We start from the raw sequence: 19694 nt of genomic DNA on the forward strand, positions 1-19694 counted from the left end.
ACTCCATTATATTTACCACGTGATACATTCACCGGTGACGAATATGAATTTGTATTTTATAAATTTTACATAACAACAAAACTTACAGTTAATTTTATTGCTTAACTTTTCATCACTAACCAATTGCATAGATCTTCCCTTCAATTTCTTCACATGCTAAATTCCATCTTGCTTCATTGAGAGAAGCGATTCTTGTGGAGGTTCCTACACGAGCATCGCGGAATTCACATGATTGCAAGTGTTGCCTGTCATCATCCCTTCCGCCCACAGAAAACAAAACATCTGAAGAAATTTCCAAATCGCTTGTGTTAATATTTATTGTGACGTCATATTACGATTATGATGTAATGTTACGTAACAAGCAATGAGGTAAGCTCTGTGTTTCTTACAAATAAGCGATATCCTTTAAATCGAGGTTTTAATTGAAAGTAATCAATATTATGGTTGATATTCATGCAATAAAGAACTATCAAATAAAGATGGAATATTTCCTGCATTTCTGTCAAGTTAAAAGTCGGCGTTTCACAACATTTTTATGTCTAAGAGTGAATATTGTTGGGGTAAAAAGTTTAAATTTACTGATTACTTAAATTTGTGGTTTCTGGGTATTTATGTCGTTGTTTTAGATGCATGTCAATTATTTGAACCTGAATCCAGTAATGAGAATAATCTACACAAAAATGAATCCAGATACATTCTTACTGTCAATTGAAGCCATTCCATGTAAATATCTTGGTTGTAACATGTCGAAACTACTTCTCCATCTGTCTTCTTGTACAGAATAACACAAAGTTGATGAAAATGCTCCTTGGTTTCCAAGACCCCCCGTGAGATACACGTCATCTAAATTTGTTTGTAATTAGTGAAAACAAGGTTGTCCATAAAAGTTATAATTGTTGATATATACAACACACAAACACACACTATTGGTGAACGAAAATCAATTTTTACAAAACACTTTTGTGCGTTGGCCATGAATTTTTGTGTGTGGGTTCACAAAACGTAATCCTGTAACAGCCCCTGGTTTAATGATAAACAATTTCTGAAATAACAAGACCAACCTCCAACAACAGCAGATGCAGAACAACTTCGACCTTCCAACAAATCAGCAATTTTTACCCAGTTTTTACTTTCCGACCAATTCCACCCATTACATAAACATTTTCACCAAATTTGACTGAAGCTGAGTTCACTCTGTCTGTGATCATTTTCTAAACAAATTTGGATGATGATTAATAACACATTAAGACAAAGTGATTCACAAGTTTCACTAAATAACAGAAATATTTGTCCTAAAAAAATTAAAATACCCAGAAAATATGAAAAGTGACTTGTCTTTTGTTTCTCTAAATAATGGCTATATGTTATTTGCTGTTGTGCTAACGTTATGTCAAGCTTTTATATTACTTGTACATACAAAGAGCATTAAGCAAAATACTTAATAGAAAAATAAGTTAAATAAGCAAAACCATATGACAGCCAGCAATGTACATACTGGGTAATGTTCATGTTGTTTTGTGGTAACATTCCATTTTACACAATCTCGCTTTGAATCTTCTCCACCAATGAGAAGAAATCCTGACAAATCTGCAACATAAATATTGCTTGCTATGGGTTCGCTTGAGAAAAATATATTCTTACGGTATTAAAAGTTTTTTGATTCAGGCAAAGTTGTTACTTTGTAAATACCAACATTGAATGTAGTTGGTATTTGTGTTAAATTGACTACAGTTAAAGATTTAATTTAAAAAAATAACATATTTTGTAGATGTGGTTTTGCAGTGAAATCTGTTTTCAGAACACATATTTCCAATATTAGATTCCATTTGTAAATGTTAGGTGGGAAATGAAATGGGGCTTAAAGTTATGAAAGTACAAATGCTACAAGGATGGTGTAAATATGGCAGATGTAACATATTGCTGTGAATGTGACATAAAATAAACAAATCTTGCACCTTTTTTGACAGAAGTTGCTTTTCCACTTGTTCCTGGTTTTTCAAAGTTCGTTGATAAAACATCCATCACTGCATGACAACATTCAAAATTACTTCTCACAAGAGGCTGAAAAATAATAAAATATTTCAGTTCATTGCTAGGAAATCAATTTAAACCAAATTTACTTCATTTCTAACTGTAGTTGCAACAAACTGAGTGGAAATAGATGAAAGATCAAGTTGTGAGAAAAGATTCACAAACAAATCCTCTCGAAGGGAAGGATTGAAATTGACCCATCGAACTATTCCAGTAAAAATAGCTTCTTCCATCTACATTCAACAACTAATATGTAATAACAAAGCAAGTTAATTTTCAAAGAAGTCATAAAGAAGATAATGACATGAGTGTCTGCATTAAATACAAAATTAAAACCAAGAACATGAACAGAGGCAAAATGTCACACAGAAAGTTTAATCACTTCCAAAATAACTTGAAACAAATGTTTTGACATAAGGTTGTTGAAAAACAAACAGTTAAAAATCATTTCATGCCATAATCTCGGCCCTGTCATATAATCTTCAAAGAATGTTTGTTGCAAATATCACACCATTGCATGTTGCGATGCGGTGGCATGCCAATAAACCAACTCAGATATACAGCAAAGTACATGAGTTCTTGTAAAGTTACAGCCTATGTTGTGTAAAATGCATGTTGAATTATGACAACAATTATCACTGGAATACATTTCTACTGCTGTGAGACTAAATAAGAACAAACAACAATTGAAACCGACGGCTGTGGATGGGGAAATGATGATGTGCTTACCCAACTTTTAAGCCCAACAACTTGCGTAGATAAACAAATAAACTATATACATGTACACAGGAAAAAAAACATAAAGAAAATGAATCATAATTACCCCTTTATTTTTCTGCTTGATGATTGCAGACACATCACCAACATCAAGTTGCATGAAATCATCATGTTGTACAACTGTTGCAATGTTATCAACAATCATTTGGTTTGTTTTCTTTTCCACATCAACAAGATTGTATCGAGTAGCATAAGCTCTAAGATTCAAACAGTTGTCGGTTGAAATCATTTTAAGGATGACTCGACAACAAAATGACTTCAACTCTGAAAGTGTGAATAAAACACAGTGTTGTCTGTCTCACTTCTCTATTAATTACAAATAATTTGTTTTGTCCCAGGTTTATGGGAAAAAGTAGCACTCAGTACAAAGATAATAATATCCCTCTAGCATAGTAACAGTAGTTAAACACAAAAATATTTATTACACCTAATAATTTGCGAAATTGTCAGGGTTGGCACTAACAAAATGATATACATGTAGAATGTATATATTGGAATAATCATTCTTAACACATTAACACCAGTGAAGATTAAAGCTTGTAATGTTTACATACCTTCCATCTGTGTATAATCAGCATCTTCCAACACTTCCAACACATTTTTCTCGGATAATTCAATATCACCAGTGTAAATACAATCCAATACACTTTCCAGTCTTTTTGGTGGAATATTGTCAACCTTGATAAAATCGCTGTATTTTTCGCTCATCTAAAAGAAAACAAAGTTAACAAATCACAACAAACACAACACAATCTGATCTCAAGAACTACAGATAAGTCACATCTTTATTGGTTCAGAAATATATACATCAGTGAAGTTTCTTAAAGTCACAAGTATTCGTTGAGTGTTTACAATGGCATCTCATTACTTCAGTGTTTTTTAGATAATAACTCTTTTTCTGTTTCTTATAGAAAATGCATGTACACACTTGCATGTACACATTTGCATGTACGCATATGCATGTACACATTTGCATGTACACATTTGCATGTACGCATATGTATCTACACATGTATCTGTGCATTCAAGTCCATGAATATATACTTCATGATAGTACATGTTGTTTGACATTCTTATAGCTGACTAGTTTTCGCGCCAAGACTGTAAATATACTGTTAAACACAGTGACTGTTTAAGATAAAACATAAAGCACACTAACCAATAAATTTGAGTGACATAACAATATTGTTATTATTGACAAAAAATAACATTAATGTGACAATACAATACAAAATAAAAGTTACTGAAATGATTTGTTATTTAAAGATCATATCTTAACTATGTAATTACAGACAGGTGACAATCAAAAAAGGCAAAACTTAAGATTCATTATATTTCTACATAACAAACACTTACCTCAACACCAAGTAAAGCATTAAAATAATCTGACATAGAACAAACAACAGCATCATGAATTGAATAGTTTTCTCCTTGGGAACAAAGTGTTCTGTTGCAAAATCGTTTTGTTTCTTTTCTGTCACTAAAATATCAATAGTTTTACTTTAATAAATCACCATCAATTAAACTTACTTGTTTAAAAAATTCATCACTTTCTGATGATGCAAGTTTATTTCTTCTTGTGTTCGTTTCATGATGGAGACAGAAAGGTTAACTGTCAGTGGATGAAATACCAATAATTATTATAAGTTGCAGATATGTAATGTGTTTGCAAAACAAAATAGTTTAGTGTACTTGTTTGGTTTAATTCAGGAACTAACCTAATTTCCAGCGTTCAAGGTTTTAAATGTTACAAATTACAGAAGTGCAATAAAACGTCGGCCATTTATTTTTTGCAGCTGCTTTCATTTTTTGCAGCATTTCTGTCAACAAAACTTAAGTCTTACCGGAGGGGAATACCCTCATACCATGCCTGAGTGATCAGCAAGTAATATTTGATTTTTTGGGGGTAAATTAATTTAAAAGTGCTTGGACCACTCCAAGACCAAACAACGGTGGCATCTACTTTCACAACCCATATAGCCTACGTTTGGTTTCCATTGTTTTATTTTATTTTGTATATGGGACTGATGTAAGAAGCTTTTTGAATCGTTAATGGATAACAACGATATAGTTGAACAATCGGTTATATTTACTTAACAAATTACCTAGTCAACATAAATATATCCTTATAGGATTAAGTTGACGAAAAGTTTTAGAATTACTGCTCTGCAAATTAGTTGATGTCAATCATAGCAGGAATGCATTGGTGGTATTGTGTTCTAGTGTTTGCTTTCCTTCAACAAGGGTCCAAGTGGAATGTATTTCAACAATACGAATATCTTATTGTGTACGACATTGTTACGTCATACCGACAAGCTGAACGTGGATGTGAGGCAAGAAATGCTCACCTTGCAAATGTTAAAACAACCGAAATATTCAACTTTCTCGTCAGGAAAATTAACACTTCTATAATCAGAGGTAAAACCTGCGGTGTTTCTTAAAAAGAATATTTTTTTATTCAGTCGGAACTAAAAATTTATTGATTGGAGCAACGAGAATTCCGAATACACGAGATTTCCAATGGACCGATGGATCCACTGTCTGTTAACGTAGCACAGTGGAGGAAGGGCGAGCCGTCTTTCAAAGATGGAACGATAGATGAGAACTGTGTGGCCATGGGTTTTAACAATCCATATGATCCCACATTTAAATGGAATGACGTCCCGTGTGATAATTGGCCACACAGATATATTTGTCAAAGACAAATCAAAGGTATGTTCACAAAAGAAGTATGATAGGCCTGTGAACTCCTCAATAAAATTATTTTTCTCCAGTGTCAGAAACAACCACAACATTTTTCAGCAGAACCGAAGCAAAACAACCGCCATCAACCGCAACATTAGGTAACGTAAAAAATCAGGATCTTCATCTTCACAAATTGAAACCAATTGTTGACACGTGTTCCTGTTGCAGATGTGTCAACATATTGGACGAACGTCGCAATTGTCACTTCCATTTCATTGGTTGTCATCCTGCTATGTGTTATGGCAATGCTCGGGTTCTACCTGAGGAGGAAACGAAGAAGAGATCAGGAACAACCTGACAACCGTGGATGGCACCATAGTGCAAATAATTTAAATGAAATACAAGAAAATCTATACGAAATTCCTATTTGCAATACCAGGGGACAGGAAGTCAACATGGGTTTGTTATTGTATGATATTATGTGTTTTTTGTAAATTGCATCAGTGACTCTTATCCCTTAAATATGAAATACGATGGATTCCAACGTAAGAAACAATGTCTGCGGATTGTGTTTGTTCATGGCTTCAACCACAAAACGTTTAGTCGCCAAATTTCTAAAATACAACCATAGGTTATTGTATAATCTTACAAGTTAAGCCTTTGATACATTTAATGTGTTTACTATAACAGTAGGAAATTTTTAAGAAACTAATAAAGTGAACCAAAGTGTTACCAAACACACAACCTAGTGTTTATATTTCAGCCACTTAACCTGTGGTTTGTTTTTTGGTTCATCCCATCTTCGTTCGACGAAAATAATCTGCCTACGTCAGCCATGCTCAATGACAACGTGAGGAAAGTGTCCGATCGTAATTGAAACACGTGAACACACTGATTGGTTGACTTGGACAAGCGTTCGTGTGCCGTAATTCGTCTTGAACAAAATGTAAATAATATGTAATATAAACATATTTGTTTGAGGATATTGTGTAGTTCCCGTGTACTCGGTTCGTCTTACTTACGAGTGATGTCGGACAAACGTGGAACAGAATTTATCAAAACTAAATTTCTCATCGCTATTTTTCAGCCTCCCGTTGAGGTTCTGTGGGTTTCGGTATTCAACCCTGATAAATATTTTCCCATTGTTCTGCCCAGGGGCCTTAATACTCAAACCGTTTACGTCACTTCCGTGCATTCCTTCAGCATATTTTCAACTCTCTTATTTTCCATTACGGAGTGCTAACAGCAAGCTAGTTGTAAATAAATATGAACTGATATCGTTTCCCGCCATATATTTCTTGATTTGTCATCGATCGCCAGTCGTTTCCATTTCTGTTCAAGATCAATTAAAGCAATCTTTTGTTAGCGTTGATGTTAGTTTGTAAATAAACTGTGGTAAACTTACTTTATGAACTCTTTCTTCTTTGCTTGGATTTAACATACGACAGGCAGAGAATCGATAAATCTATCTGGCAAAAAAACAATCTGATGTTCCAGTTTTGATTGCTCTAACCACAGCTAGGTGGAAATAATTACTGTGTAAGCTGCATACAGATGGCCGCCGGCCAAGCAAAGACTTCCACTTTGTGGTAAATATACAACCATCGTCATCCGTAAGGCACCAAACTAGGTGCAACTTCACGGAGAAATAATTATGTTTCTTGTCACCAGTCTGCCAATAATTTTATGAAACCAAGCACAATTATTTACAACCAAACTCCCGTCAATTGTTTGTGAAGGATTAGTGTTGCTGCATGTAAAGCGATATTATGATATATAAAACAACCGAAATATTCAACTTTCTCGTCAGGTAAAATTGATGCTTGCATACTCTGAGGAAAAAGCTGCGGTTTTAAGTGACATCATTGAGAACTTAGCAAGCTTATTTTTATATTCAGTCGGAACTAAAGATTTGTTTATTTTTATTACGAATACGATGGTGCGTTGATTTTGTGCATTTATTTATTCTTTTATCTTAGTCGAAACACAAGCAACTGGAAGTCATCATATAATCATTATGGCCGCAGTTTTTAGTGACTTTATTAAAAAACTACGGCCGTCGTTCAAATCAAAGCAGATTGACTGTCGTTGACTGCCATTATTTTGCCACCTCAGCATCAAATCTCTTCATCGATGCAAAATATCTGGCAACTTTTTAACATACTTTCGTTGTAGGAAGTTGAGAGTAAGGTTGATGATGCTTTGGTCCTTTTCCCTCCCCAACAAGTGTTGGTTGAAGCTTTTAACATCAGCATTACGAGGGAACACATGGCGACGTTAAGTGGTCTCAACTGGTTGAATGACGAGATGGGTGAAAGTTTCCCTCGTGGGAAATAACCTTAATGGAAGCTTAGAAATGTCACATTTTGTTGCATCCTGAAGAAGGCTGCTGCATAGCAACGAAAACGTCGACACTTACAACTATTTTTGCCAGATGAGCTGTCTTGTAGTAATAAATATGCCTGGCAGCATCAGCAGTGAACCTCCTAAAGATATCTTTTGCAGATTAAATGAACTTGTGGCTTTATAGAGGGGGGAATTTATTACACAGTGGCCTGTAGCATGGCTTGAAACCCAACCAGTACCATCATAGTGGGTAATAGGCCATTGTACTTAACTCTGCTTAATGTAGTAACATTGTATGATTGGACAAGCAGTTTCAATCCAAATAAACTTCACAAGTTGTGGCCATGAAATTTCATCTGTGGTTGTCTAGCTTGTAAATCACTGACCTTACATTCCTTGAAGGTCATCAATTTCTACATGGAGTTAATAGTGGAAAGATCAAAGAAGATTGACAACCTTCCCACAGCTCATGCGATGAACACGTTTTTCTACCCCAAGTTGACCAAGCAAGGTTACAAGTCTGTGAGAAGATGGACGAAAAAAGTTGACATCTTTTCAAAGTTCCTTGTTCTGTTTCCTATTCATTTGGGCGTACATTGGACGTTGGCAGTAAGTTATGTGTTGTAATTTAGTGCGGCTTAACTTAATGTGTTGTTATATGTCCACTGTATAAATCCACTGTCTGTGCTGTTTTACGTGGATCTGCCCTGTCCTGCGTTACTGTTTAAACAAAATTTTTCCTTCAATTTAATTCGTTAAACACAAACAAAAACCATCGACAACTTACAAACCACGCACCAAATCGGTGTAAATATCTCGTAAACAATATCTCGTACAACGAGGCAACAATCAACCAAATTGTTTCTTGATCCATTCTTTGACTCTTTCTTCTTGACTGACTCTTGTTGACTCCTTCCAGCACTCTCTGGTTACTTGATGAATATGCATGGAATATATAGCCAGGGCGAGTGCAGTTAATTGAGTTCAGGTAAAAGGGAAACGTTGGTGTTGACGTATGACGTTGATAAATTGTTGTCACACGTCTTGATGAGGTAGACAGGGCGCAGCATGACTTGAAATGACTTGATAGATGCAGATCAGAAATCACCAAAACCCTTCCAACTAGGAACACTAACAACGGTTTTACTCATAATTCTGAGAATAAACAGACTGGCCCATTGTGTTGAAAACATTGACATGTTTCATTGATTTACAAGGCGTTTAGACAAAAACTTATTCCACTATCGATTTGAAATGGCGTAATTAACTCCACAGTTACATAGAGTTGGCCTGACTGACGTCCCAGATCATAGATAACTTGCAACTAATCGGTGGCTCGGTAAATCGGTAAATCGGTAAATCGGTGCAGAAGTATTACCATGCTTTCGCATAGCAAGGCAGGAGATCCCCTATGTACGTGAAGATCGCCTGGCAAGTTTTGCGCTTGCGCACCAGTATACCTTGGCCACAATAATCCCCCGTGATACCTTCTGTATATCTGTTGGTAGAGCTTTGGGCCTGCTTAGCCCAGGGTAGTGAGTTCAAACCTTGATTTTTCAGATCTCGCTCCGACTTGTGGATGATCCAGCTTGGCTGCAATGCCTTGACTGTGAAGCCTGTGAACGTAGTGTATTATTTTTAGTATATTATATTTGTTACAAACAGGTAAACCTTTGCCTTGTCTGCATTCCAACTCACACAGTAACTCATAATTTAAAGGTGGCAGATTTCCGGTGTAAGGAACTTCGTCATTACGACTCGATGGGAGGTTCAAACACGGAATGTCTTTCAACACTAAGAGATTATTTAGCGAGCGAACATTTGGACAAGAAGAAAAACAGTTACGTGGTGACGGATTGGAAAACCATCAGCAGTTCGCCACAGGTTCACTTTTAGTATGTTTTGAACATATTTAGCTTATTGCATTTTAACCGTGTATTTTTGTTCCATTTCTTCGAATAAACAGACAGGATTGATTAAAAATTTAACATCTACCCATGGCTATTATCGTGTACAAATATATTTCCATTCCGAAAAGCAGGTATATTTTATATGATTCAATTTCGCACAGGAAATACTTCAGCAGATGAACGGTTCCGACTGCGGGGTATTCACCTGCACTTTCGCCGAATTCATCAGTCGTGATTCTCCACTGAACTTTACTCAGTCCAATATGCCTCTACTGCGCAGGACAATGGTTTGGGAGATATTGAATCGAACCCTCACAAGATGACAAGTTCTCAAATAAAATTTACACATTTTCACTTGTGCTTCTTTGTTCTACTTTTGCATAGCAGCTAACCTGTATGTTGTTGGAACCGAATCGGGCGGTCGGTTAAACACTGGCCTCACTGTCTGTTGCTATGTTTGATTTCGGAATATTCAAGCGTGATTTGGTTTTGGCGAAAACCTTTTTGCTGGCTAAATTTGAATATTGTTTTTGTGTTTATTTATGATAACTGTGTTTGATGTGAGAAGATAAATAACTTTAAACCAGGGGCTTTACATAACGCAACATAACCTTAACCGTTTTAAGGATTCCCAGACAAGATTGTGGAAAACACGTATGGATCAATGGGAGAACATTGTCTTGTCTTTTTTGACAAGAATTTTGCTATATTGGTACAAATTGTCGGCTTCAGCCTGGAATATGATACGGAGTCAACGTTTAATTTTACCGCAACGAGTTTTTCTCCTGTCTTTGGCGTTGCTGGCAATACAATCATACGTTACAAACTTCACTATACACCGCTCGGTCTTCTTCCGTTCCAACACCACGAATACTGGTTGTTTACCATGGAATCACAACTACATATCCTCTAGGTCAGCGGTTCTTAAAACTTTGCAAGCACACATGGATAGTCTAAAGTCGGACTTACTTAATAGCTGCCTTATATTTCATGTGTTTAGGAGGCAGTTTACTATCGAAAATTAGCGCCCATTAAATTGTATGATGACAATTAAGGCTTGCCTACGTCACAGTCCGGTAAGTTTTTGTGGCGCTGTACATAGTGTCGTGCTGAAATTTTTGTTACAGAAAACCTCGTTATTTTGAGTGACGCGCGTATTTTGACTGGATAAAAAACTGTTTACTAGCACTGGTAGTTGTGGTAAGCGCTGCCAACGTGTGCGACGTAACAATTACTATTATGTAATATTTTGCAGAAACTGGCGATGCTTTTGGTAACCTATATAAACGAAATCGATTTTTCAAAATAAAATCTGCTGACGAAAATCAGAGGCTGATTGCTTCGCTACATACACTAACTAAACTAATTTGCTGTTGCAGGCAAATAAACAATGTCCAACCGATGCCCAGATTCCTCTACAGCTTTTAAGCAAGCCCAAAATCAAATAATTTTTATTTTCACTTTACGAAGTACTTGAACATGAAACACGAAATAGTTTGGACACCGAAAAAAGGTTTTTGAGTCAGGCGCCCATGTGAAGATGATTTCCTCACGGAGAATCACAGTCTGGAACAGGATCACAGCTAGTTGCACTGGGAGGTGATCGATTGCAACCGACTGCTTTGGACGTTATATAGCGAGGAGTAACACTTGATAATTCACATGTGAAAACAAGATTCGCAAAAGGCACACATGTATTGAACATAATGCACAACCTGACCTATTGTAGTATTGGTATTTATATTTTCGTAGCAAAATCACATTAAAAATCGACAAAAGGAATAAGTGCTATTTTGCGGAGAACTGATATTATCACAACATACACCGGCTTTCATACACATATACATGGTTTAAAAATAATTTACAACGCGTTGCAAAAATAGAAAACAAATTTTTAAGTTGCATAAAACGATATTTTTGACAAAACTATTAATTGAGCATCTTTTTTCATGCGCAATCTCAGTTAAATATCAACTACTATATATGGAAACATATCAAACAGCAACAACAGTCGCATAATCAACTGGTTTGTTAAGATCAAAAGCATGTGTCCAGACATCTGAGGTTGGATCGTAAACTTCAACTGATGTCATTCTTTAAAACAAACATGATACAGTTTCATGAATCAGACACACAACAAACACAGGCAAGTTTTTCCACAACCTTTTTATCAAGAAATAATTTTATAAGTTAACAAAAACAAACCAACGTACACCCGCAGACCCCTTCAACACTAAACCAAACCACAAATACAACCTTGTATAAAGCAAAGTGTTTTAAGTTTAATTTTAACAAACGCTTTATGCAAGTTGTTAATCAAGTATAACATCGTATATCCCACTTGTCCCAGTTACTCAACATTTACATTTTCACATAAAACGGGAAACAGTGGACTATAGTGACGTCATAATAGTAATTCTCACCTCCTTCCACCCACAACATAAATCCTCCCATCAATAACACAAGCAGAGTGAAAGGAACGAGGATTTAGGAGAGGAGAAACATATTTCCATTTGTTGACTCTAGGTTCGTATTCTTCAACTGTTTGCAGGAAGTCACGATTACCTGCACCTCCTGTCAGATTTAAAGTAAAACTTTTTGTTGTTTTTAGGTTAATACTTTATAGTTATATCTACCAGTTTATATGTTTAGGATTCTTTTCAGGATACTCCATTATATTCATCACATGATACATTCACCGATGACGAATATGAATTTGTATTTTATAAATTTTACACAACAACAAAACTTACTGTTAATTTTATTGCTTAACTTTTCATCACTAACCAATTGCATAGATCTTCCCTTCAATTTCTTCACATGCTAAACCCCATCTTGCTTCAATGAGAGAAGCCATTCTTGTGGAGGTTCCAACACGAATATCACGGAATTCACATGATTGTAAGAATTGCCCGCCATCATGTCCGCCCACAGAAAACAAAACAACTGAAGAAATTTACAAATCGCGTGTTAATATTTATTGTGACGTCATATTACGATTATGTTGTAACGTTACGTAACAAGCCATGAGGTAAGCTCTGCGTTTCTTAACGTACAAATAAGCAATCAGCTTTAAATCGAGGTTTTAATTGAAAGTAATCAATATTATGGTTGATATTCATGCAATAAAGAACTATCAAATAAAGATGGAATATTTCCTGCATTTCTGTTAAGTTTAAAGTCGGCGTTTCACAACATTTTTATGTCCAAGAGTGAATATTGTTGGGGTAAAAAGTTTAATTACTGAATACTGCCCTTCTGTCAAACTTTATTTTATTTACGTTTCTCAGCGTTTCGGCTGTTATGCAACAGCCTTCATGAGGATGTAAGAAATGTAAGTTTAACCAAGTGGACACATTTGAGGCACATAAACAAAAAAGGTTAAAAGAGCACCAAAGAGACGTGAAAAACCATGAAGATAAAACAGCTCTTTCTAAACATGCGGTGGAATTCACAACAGGTTTTTGAACGTCCGGCCGCTACCCTGCGTTCCTTAATATCGCACCCAAAAGACTGCATGCACGATAAGCTCGTCACGAGGGGTGTGGTTTATAGCATTCCCTATGGTGGTTGCAGCGGCATATACATTGGGGAAACTGGCAGTGCGCTGAGAACAAGGTTAAAAGAGCACCAAAGGGACGTAAACAACCAGGAGGGGAAATAGCTCTTTCTAAACAAGCGGCTGAAACAGGGCATGCGGTGGAATTCACAAGAACGATCATTTTGGAACGCGAGTCCGATAGGTACAAGAGGATGTTTTTGGAGTCAGTGAACATTAATACGCATGCGTCATCACTCAATGACAACAAACAAACTCTATTTCCACCGGTGTACTGACACCTGCTAGAAAATTATGCCGATAGACATCCCGCACTCCAAAAACCGTTATAACCCGTGCGGTTTATGATAAGCATACAGTGCAGGTGTGTTCGCCCTTTCTTATCGTTTTTTCACTTCTTCTTTCTTTCTTTCTTTCTTTCTTTTGTATCGTTTTTGTTTATGTGCATCAAATGTGTCCACTTTGTTAAACTTACATTCTTACCTCCTGATGAAGGCTGTTGCATAACAGCCGAAACGTTTAGAAACGTAAATAAAATAAAGTTTGCCAGAAGGGCAGTATTCAGCAATAAAATATGCCTGGCAACATCAGTAACAATTTAAGTGGAAATAAAAATTATATGATTTTGGACTTGCTTAAAGCTGTACAATTTATAAAAAGTTTAAATTTAAGAATTCAATGAAACTAGCAGAAGTTTCGAATTGAGTCAGCTGATTTATTAGTAAAAAATCGATTTCGCCTGAACTGGCATCCTCAGTTTCTGCAAATTCGAATTTGCAAATAAAACACAGAAAGCTATACGGTAAATAAATCCAAGAATAAAATTAATTAAAATAAAATATAATAAAACTGCTAAAGTTAAAAAGCAAGAAACCCTGTACTGCTGCCTTCCCTATGCACTACACTGCAATGGAAGGCGTTCAGACTTCAGAGGCGCAAAGATAAGCCGAATGACGTGACACGCAACGCAACGCTACACCACCTGCAGCACGAACGTACGCCGTAAACACAACACATGAGGACAAGTTTAAATTTACTGATTACTTAAATTTGTGGTTTCTGGGTATTTATGTCGTTGTTTTAGATGCATGTCAATTGTTTGGATCTTAATCCAGTAATGAGAATAATCTTCACAAAAATGAATCCAGATACATTCTTACTGTCAATTAAAGCCATTCCATGTTCATATCTTGGTTGTAACATGTCGAAACCACTTCTCCATCTGTCTTCTTGTACAGAATAACACAAAGTTGATGAAAATGCTCCTTGGTTTCCAAGACCCCCCGTGAGATACAAGTCATCTAAATTTGTTTGTATTTTGTGGAAACAAGGTTTTCCATAAAAGTGATAATTGTTGATAACAGAGGTATTCTTAATTATTTGTTGCATGTTTTTGAAAAGAATGTTGAAAATTTTGCTGTTTAAACCATTTGCAAATTAGTGTTAGTAATATATTAAAAAAGGTCAATTGTTTTTATCTAGTCAGGGCTGAATCCATAACATAATAAGAGTGATTTGGGTGCTAGTTAATAAGATAGTCATACACCACACAAACGCACACTATTGGTGAACGAAAATCAATTTTTACAAAACACTTTTGTGTGTTGGCTATGAATTGTTGTGTGTGAGTTCACAAAACGTAATCCCCTGGTTTAATGATAAACAATTTCTGGAATAACAAGACCAACCTCCAACAGCAGCAGATGCAGCAGAACTTCTACCTTCCAACAAATCAGCAATTTTTACCCAGTTTTTACTTTCCTCCAAATTCAACATCTCACAACTTTGTGTTGGGCCATCTCCACCCATTACATAAACATTTTCACCAAATTTGGCTGAAGTTGAGTTCACTCTGTCTGTGATCATTTTCTAAACAAATTTGAATGATGATTAATAACACATTAAGACAAAGTGATTCACATATTTCACTAAATAACAGAAATATATATCCTAAAACAATTAAAATACCCAGAAAAGATGAAAAACTCAAGGCTTTTGCTGGAACATATTTTGTTAAGACTGAGATGTTTACATGTTAACGCTTGCATAGGGTATATTTGCATGAATTATTTTCCTGTGACAAAATTTAACCAAAAAACAAATCAGTGGCTTATACGGTAAAGATATTAGAACAGCAATGGTCTAAGTTGTGTTCATTTAGCTTGTGATATTTCCATTAAATTGTTAGAAATTTGTGACAAGTTTTGCACTAAATAATGGCTGTTACTTGTCATTTGCTGTTTTGCTAACTTTACATCAAATTTTGTATTACTTGTACATACAAAGAGCATCAAGCAAAATACTTGATAGGAAAATAAGTTAAATGAGCAAAACCATATGACAGCAAGCAATGTACATACTGGGTAATGTTCATGTTGTTTTGTGGTAACATTCCATTTCACACAATCTCGTTTACAATTATTGCCACCAATGAGAAGAAATCCTGACAAAAATATTTGCTTGCTATTGTTTTCGCTTGTGAAAAATATATTCTTATGGTATCAAAAGTTTTTTGATTCCGGCAAAGTTGTTACTTTGTAAATACCAACATTGAATGTGGATGGTATTTGTGTTAAATTGACTACAGTTTAAGATTTAATTTAAAAAAATAACACATTTTGTGAATGTGGTTTTGCAGTGAAATCAGTTTTCAGAGCACATATTTCCAATATTAGTTGCCATTTGTAAATGTTAGGTGGGAAATGAAATGGGGCTTAAAGTTATGAAAGTACAAATGCTACAAGGGTGGTGTAAATATGGTGGATGTAACATATTGCTGTGAATGTGACATAAAATAAACAAATTTTGGTGTAAATATGATGAACGCAGTTAGTGTTCGAAACATTTACTAATGAATAACAGCATTTTAGCTTTGGCTTTCATTTTCAAAGTTATAAACTCCAAATATTTTGCGCCCAAATAAACAAATCTTGCACCTTTTTTAACAGGAGTTGCTTTTCTACTTGTTCCTGTTTTTTTAAACTTCGTTGATAAAGCATCCATCACTGCATGACAACATTCAAAATTACTTCTCACAAGAGGCTGAAAAATAATAACATATTTCAGTTCATTGCTAGGGAATCAATTTAAACCAATTTACTTCATTTTTAACTGTGGTTGCAACAAACTGAGTGGAAATAGATGAAAGATCAAGTTGTGAGAAAAGATTCACAAACAAATCCTCTCGGTGGGAAGGATTGAAATTGACCCATCGAACCATTCCAGTAAAAACAGCTTCTTCCATCTAACAGTAAAAAATGTTTTAACCTCACAAAATTGAAACATGTCGAGCGACACTTCTTTGGCGTGGCACTAGTGAAACTTCAATGTCAATTTCAAATATTACTACAACAACTTTGTGTTAACGCTTCTATTTTTGGAAAACATGTTTAACTTTATTAAGCATCATCAGTTATTATTCAAATAGAACTCATGATGCTTATGTACACTATTTATTGTAAAGTTACAGTCTATGTTGTGTAAAATACATGTGGAATTATAACAACAATTATCACTGGAATACATTTCTAGCGCTGCAAGACTAAATAAGAACAAACAACATTTAGAACTGACGGCTGTGCATGGGGAAATGATGATGTGCTTACCCAACTTTTAAGCCCGACAACTTGCGTAGATAAACAAATAAACTATATATATGTAAACAGGAAAAAAACATAAAGAAAATGAATCATAATTACCCCTTTGTCTTTCTGCTTGATGATTGCAGACACATCACCTACATCAAGTTGCATGAAATCATCATGTTGTACAACTGTTGCAATGTTATCAACAATCATTTGGTTTGTTTTCTTTTCCACATCAGTAAGATTGTATCGAGTAGCATAAGCTCTAAGCCTTAAACAGTTGTCGGTTGAAATCATTTCAAGGACGACTCGACAACAAAATGACTTCAACTCTGAAAGTGTGAATAAAACACAGTGTTGTCTGTCTCACTTCTTCATTAATTACAAATAATTTGTTTTGTCCCAGGTTTTTGGGTAAAAGTAGCACTCAGTACAAAGATATTAATATCCCTCTAGCATAGTGACAATAGTTAAACACAAAAATATTTATTACACCTAATAATTGGGAAATTGTCGTGGTTGGCACAAATACAATGATATACATGTAGAATGTATATATTAGAATAATCATTCTTAACACATTAACACCAGTGAAGATTAAAACTTGCAATGTTTACATACCTTCCATCTGTGTAAAATCAGCATCTTCCAACACTTCCAACAAATTTTTCTCTGTTACTTCAATATCACCAGTGTAAATATAATCCAATACACTTTCAAGTCTTTTTGGTGGAATATTGTCAACCTTGATGAAATCGCTGTATTTTTCACTCATCTAAAAGAAAACAAAGTTAACAAATCACAACAAACACAACACAATCTGATCTCAAGAACTACAGAAAAGTCACAACTTTATTGGTTCAGAAATATATACATCAGTGAAGTTTCTGCAAAGTCACAAGTATTCGTTGAGGGTTTACAATGGCTTCTCATTACTTCAGTGTTTTTTAGATAGTAACTCTTTTTCTGTTTTTTATAGAAAACGCATGTACGCATTTGCATGTACACATTTGCATGTACACATTGAATCTACACATGTATCTGTGCTCTCAAGTCGATGAATATATACTTTATGATAGTACATGTTGTTTGAGATTCTTATAGCTGACTAGTTTTTGCCGCCAAGACAGTGAATATACTGTTAAACACAGGGACTGTTTAAGATAAAAATACGGCACACTAACCAATAAATTTGAGTTACATAACAATATTGATATTATTGACAAAAAAACATCATTAATGTGACAATACAATACAAAATAAATGTTACTGAAATGATTTGTTATTTGAAGATCATATCTTAACTATGTAATGACAGACAGGTGACAATTAAAAAAGGCAAAACTTAAGATTCATTAAATTTTTACATAACAAATACTTACCTCAACACCAAGTAAAGCATTAAAATAATCTGACATAGAACAAACAACAGCATCATGAATTGAATAGTTTTCTCCTTGGGAACAAAGTGTTCTGTTGCAAAATCGTTTTGTTTCTTTTCTGTCACTAAAACATCAATAGTTTTACTTTAGTAAATCACCATAAATTAAACTTACTTGTTTAAAAAAGTCATCACTTTCTGATGATGCAAGTTTATTTCTTCTTGTGTTCGCTTCATGATGGAGACAGAAAGGTTAACTGTCAGTGGATGAAATACCAATAATTATTATAAGTTGTAGATATGTAATGTGTTTGCAAAACAAAATAGTTTAGTGTAATTGTTTGGTTTAATTCAGGAACAAACCTAATTTCCAGCGTTCAAGGTTTTAAATGTTAAAAATTACAGCAGTGCAACAAAACGTCGGCCATTCATTTGCAAACCTTTGGTTTGCAACTGCTTTCATTTTTTGCAGCATTTCTGTGAACGAAACCAGAGACTACTAAGGGCCGTATTATAGAACAAGGCTTAAGTTTGGCTTGAGTCTTGCTTGTAAAATTGAGACTTAAGTGCGCTCGCTTATCAACAGGCACACGGTAATATAAAAGGTTTCTTAAGTCTCACTGAAGTTTGCACTTTCAAGTCAGACTTGCGTGACGGTTTCGAATATTTTTTCGTATCGTCGAGTTATTACGTCATCGATAACTCAAATGCGCCACATAGCGTTGGCGTCGGCAGTTGTCTGCGCAACAAGGTCAAAGGTTTTGTTTACTGTTTTATTTTGCTAAATTGATGTAAATGTACACGCATAAGTAAATAACTTCTCGTATTTTGCCACAGTACAAACATGGATAGCAAAAAAATACTTGAAAATAAACACAACGACTGCACTTCTTTAAACAAAAAAAGGAAGGCTTGGAAAAATTTGGCCACAGAGTGTAATAGTAACCCAAATGTCCAAAAGTTTGGTTGGAATCAACTTAAAAAGTGTTGGGCCAACTTAAAAGCCAGGTATGTAGGCTACTCCATTGATGCAAGGAAATATCTTGAGGTTTTCATATCTTTCACTTTTAGATCCAAAAAAGACATTGCACATGAAAAAAGAGAGCGCAGGAAAACAGGGGGAGGTCCACCCCCAGCTGATACTCCGGAAATTTCCCAAAAAATTTATCAATTGATTCCTTCACAATTTGACCCACTTGAAAATAATTTGCGCTTTGTTGCTACATCAGCTACGTCACAATGCTTTCCAACCGGGAAGCAGTAAACGCGCGGGAAAGTTTTCAAATTGGAAGTCACGTAACAAAAGGTTTACTTAGGAGCGAAAAGGTGTCACTCGGGTCAAACTCAAACTCAAGTCAGGTCTCCTAATACGGCCCTAAGTCTCTGACGAAACTAAATGATCTGAGATAGACACCAACTAA

General features: G+C 35.2%; 2 protein-coding genes across 3 annotated transcripts; both read right to left on the reverse strand.

Moving 5' to 3' along the window:
• Positions 1 to 170: 170 nt before the first annotated feature.
• LOC145915674 (kelch-like protein 12) lies at positions 171 to 4475 on the reverse strand. The gene is made up of 10 exons (XM_083002745.1): positions 4339 to 4475; positions 4165 to 4288; positions 3363 to 3516; positions 2855 to 3072; positions 2121 to 2264; positions 1956 to 2061; positions 1496 to 1587; positions 1062 to 1211; positions 703 to 843; positions 171 to 282 (listed from the first exon to the last, which is right to left on the reverse strand). The coding sequence occupies exons 1-8, from the start codon at positions 4398 to 4400 to the stop codon at positions 1116 to 1118; spliced, it is 996 nt and encodes a 331-aa protein (XP_082858871.1). The 5' UTR covers positions 4401 to 4475; the 3' UTR covers positions 171 to 282; positions 703 to 843; positions 1062 to 1115.
• Positions 4476 to 11224: 6749 nt separating this feature from the next.
• On the reverse strand, positions 11225 to 18858 carry LOC145915616 (kelch-like protein 12). 2 transcript variants are annotated; one of them, XM_083002741.1, is made up of 12 exons: positions 18449 to 18858; positions 18275 to 18398; positions 17514 to 17667; positions 17007 to 17224; positions 16409 to 16552; positions 16245 to 16350; positions 15669 to 15751; positions 14997 to 15177; positions 14469 to 14609; positions 12537 to 12695; positions 12173 to 12323; positions 11225 to 11843 (listed from the first exon to the last, which is right to left on the reverse strand). In XM_083002741.1, the coding sequence occupies exons 1-12, from the start codon at positions 18508 to 18510 to the stop codon at positions 11744 to 11746; spliced, it is 1623 nt and encodes a 540-aa protein (XP_082858867.1). In that variant the 5' UTR covers positions 18511 to 18858; the 3' UTR covers positions 11225 to 11743. The 2 variants fall into 2 exon arrangements, with proteins under 2 accessions (XP_082858867.1, XP_082858868.1); XM_083002742.1 differs by lacking the exon at positions 11225 to 11843 and having other exon boundaries at positions 12263 to 12314; positions 12533 to 12695.
• Positions 18859 to 19694: the final 836 nt, after the last annotated feature.

Source organism: Ascidia mentula, chromosome 1, assembly GCF_947561715.1.
Source record: "Ascidia mentula chromosome 1, kaAscMent1.1, whole genome shotgun sequence".
NCBI lineage: Eukaryota > Metazoa > Chordata > Ascidiacea > Phlebobranchia > Ascidiidae > Ascidia > Ascidia mentula.